Genomic DNA, 3,050 nt, shown 5'->3' on the forward strand with positions numbered 1-3,050 from the left:
TTAAATTAGTTTTTTTTTTAGTTTCTTAAGAAACTAATTTAACTTATGTTAAATAATTAATTTAACACATTTAATTTGTAAAAAACCTTAGACTAAAATAATTCATGACTTCTCTTGTGATGTTTAGAGCAAGCATTAGTCCAATTCTTTTCTTTCTCCCTCTCCTTAGTTTAAGTTGCATTGGAAAATGAAAATGATTTTTGCACATGAACATGTATCTTCTTTGATTAATATACTTTGAACATGAAAACGTTGAGAGACACAAAGGAGACACAACACGTTAATGCACTGATACAGTGATATATTTTACAGTCGAGTTTCAAAATTTTAAAATAAAAAACAACAGACAGTATTTTGTCATGTTCCATTCAGCTGTTCTCTCATCACTCTCTCTCTCTCTCTATCAAATGATGCCCTACAATCTGTACCCTACAACTAAGCAAAGGCTTTCATTCATTTGTCAGTTTTCTTTTCTGTTCAAAGCCTTATTGACTGAGTGAGTGATGACCTAGCTAGCGAGCTTAGGATCCCCCAACAAAACTCGTTCCCGTCTCTCATTCACGCACTCCACTTTCAATGTCCACATTTCATAGTTGACTGCATTCGTTGAAACTAGAAAGCCAAGAAGAAAACCACAATGGCCATAGAGAACCCCACCCATACCCCAATGCACCACAAGTAGCTTCAAGAATCAAAATACAGCACCCGAAACCGGATCACATCATCTATCTCCATTCTCCTCTCATCATTTTATTCCAAATCTATGAAGCTCTCTTCAAAATCCATTCTCAGCCCAAGCCATAGCAAAGACGCACCTCACTTAACGAGAAAGCTAGCAAGCAGGGGCAGCACAAAAGGTGGTGGCGGCGGCAGCCAGGCCTCACCGAACCCAGCGATGTTCCGATCCGGTGGTAGAAAGCGAGGACCGGGATACGTAAACCCCGAAGGTCACATGCATTGGACAAGTGAGAGTGTTGAAACAGGGGAAGAAGATGAGAGGGAGATCTAAGAGAAGAGGAGGCGGAGGAGGAGAAGCGAGCTTCAGGAGCAGAGGCGAACAAAGCTTTCACGGTGGAGATCTCAACCGACAGAAATCACAAAGAAGCCAGAGCTTACAGCAGGAGTGTTTGTCTCAACGGAACCAACGATGGGTTCATGTTCCTTCAGCAATATGCGAAGCTCTGAGAGCGTTTGGTTCTGAATTCAGCTGCTTCTTCAGTTGCAGGTCTTCTTGCGGAAGGGAAAAACATTCGGCCAAGGCAGAAGAAGAAGGGACAGCAGTTGGAAGTTGGCTGGTGACTCTTCAAGAAGGGAGTGATCCCCATAAGGGAAGGGAGATTGAACTTATAATGGGAGGTAGTGAAGAAGATGAAACCCAAGGAGACAACAATAACAGCCCTGAGAGAAGCAACAGAAGGAGGAGGCACGTGTTTGAAGACATTGACATCGATATAGACAATCTCAAGAGTGAGGAGGAAGAGAAAGCTAGAGTTAGCATATGCATCCCTCCAAAGAATGCTCTGTTGTTGATGAGGTGCAGATCTGACCCTGTCAAAATGGCTGCCCTCGCTAACAGGTTTTGGGAGCCAAGTGTTCAGGCAACACAAGAAGATAGAGAAGCTGAAGAGGCCCAAGTGCAAATGGAAGAGGACTCTAACAAGGAAGTGGAAAACAATTACAATGTTGCGATTCATGATGAGAGTGGAAAAAGTACACTTGCTTTTGTTAGTAAAGAAGAAACAGAGGCAGCAAATAATGAAGGCAATCAAGTGGTTATCGAAGAAGCGAAAGGAGATGTTGAAAAAGAAGAGGAAGCTATTGGAGAAGTGACTAATTATGGTGAGGAAAACGACGTCGCACAGAGATCTGAGCTTTCTTCAACTACTGCACACTCTGCACCTTCAGTGAAAATGACTTCAGAGGAGAAACCCATGGAAGAAGAAAATAGGTCAAAGGAGAGAGAAAGTGGAGCATTACCAGAATGCTTGCTTTTGATGATGTGCGAACCGAAGCTGTCAATGGAGGTTTCCAGGGAGACGTGGATCTGCACCGCCGACTTCGTACGGTGGCTGCCGCCGAGGCCAGCGGCGAAATCCAGTGGAGGAGATCGTCAACACAAGAAGCGGATGGCCGCCGTGGACAACAAGCCGCCGCCTCCGCCGACGGCGGCTGTTCAGCCGCAGCAGGTGCAACCGGGGAGGTCATCGTTCTCGTTTCCGGCCGCCGCCGTGGCGTCGGCGGTAGGGACAAATGCAGGAGAAGGTTCGGCTCTAAAGCGGTGCAAGTCGGAGCCGAGAAGGTCAGCGGCTAAGCTAGCTCCGGAAGCGTGTTCATGGAACAATAGGAAGCTGACGGAGCCACCTCCTCCGGCACCGGTTGGAGTTGGCGGCGCAGCGGGGGTTGGATTTTGATCTCAATTTTTTCTTTTCCTTTGATTTCTTTTCTTTTCTTTTCTTTTCTTTTTCCAATCTCTCTACGTCAACAAAATAATGTAATTGTTATGCTCTGTATATTATTGCAAAACTTTCTCTCTTCTCCTTTCTCTGCCATTTTTGTCATTCTGTGATTTTTGTAATTTTTTTTTCCACCTCCTTCCTAAGAATATTGCTTTTCAAATCATTCGCCAAAAACCATGGAGATAGAACCACGACACCAAATTCTGTCTCTCTTTTGCTAATTTATTGAATATTGTAGTTTTTTTTACCTGGGCTTTATTGGTACTCAGTTTACTTAGGGTGATAGATATTATGATGGGAAACTAATGAGGGAAAGGTTGGATTGGAGGATTAGTCTCTAGAGAATGGATAAGTACTCATTCAAATGCCACTGTCTATCACTTAGAGAGTGAGTGTTAGCTACCCGGAGGTGGTGTACTGGTGTGACCTGAGAGATGGTGTTAGAGGATGTTAATAAAATTGTCACAGAAGTTTGGTCACAACAGACTGAAGGTTCAATAATGTACAGAATACAGTACTTTTTATAGTAATTTTAAAATATTTAAAATTTTTTAATTTTATATTTTTAAATTTAAGATTAATTATTTATTTATT

The 3,050-nt window shown here is 42.9% G+C and overlaps 1 protein-coding gene across 1 annotated transcript; it reads left to right on the forward strand.

Annotated features, from left to right (window-relative positions):
• LOC107630222 lies at positions 887 to 2,549 on the forward strand. Its single transcript, XM_016333304.2, has one exon. It carries the CDS (start codon positions 993 to 995, stop codon positions 2,409 to 2,411), a length of 1,419 nt encoding a protein of 472 aa, XP_016188790.1. The 5' UTR covers positions 887 to 992; the 3' UTR covers positions 2,412 to 2,549.

The sequence above is a fragment of the Arachis ipaensis genome, chromosome B03 (assembly GCF_000816755.2).
Source record: "Arachis ipaensis cultivar K30076 chromosome B03, Araip1.1, whole genome shotgun sequence".
Taxonomy (NCBI): domain Eukaryota; kingdom Viridiplantae; phylum Streptophyta; class Magnoliopsida; order Fabales; family Fabaceae; genus Arachis; species Arachis ipaensis.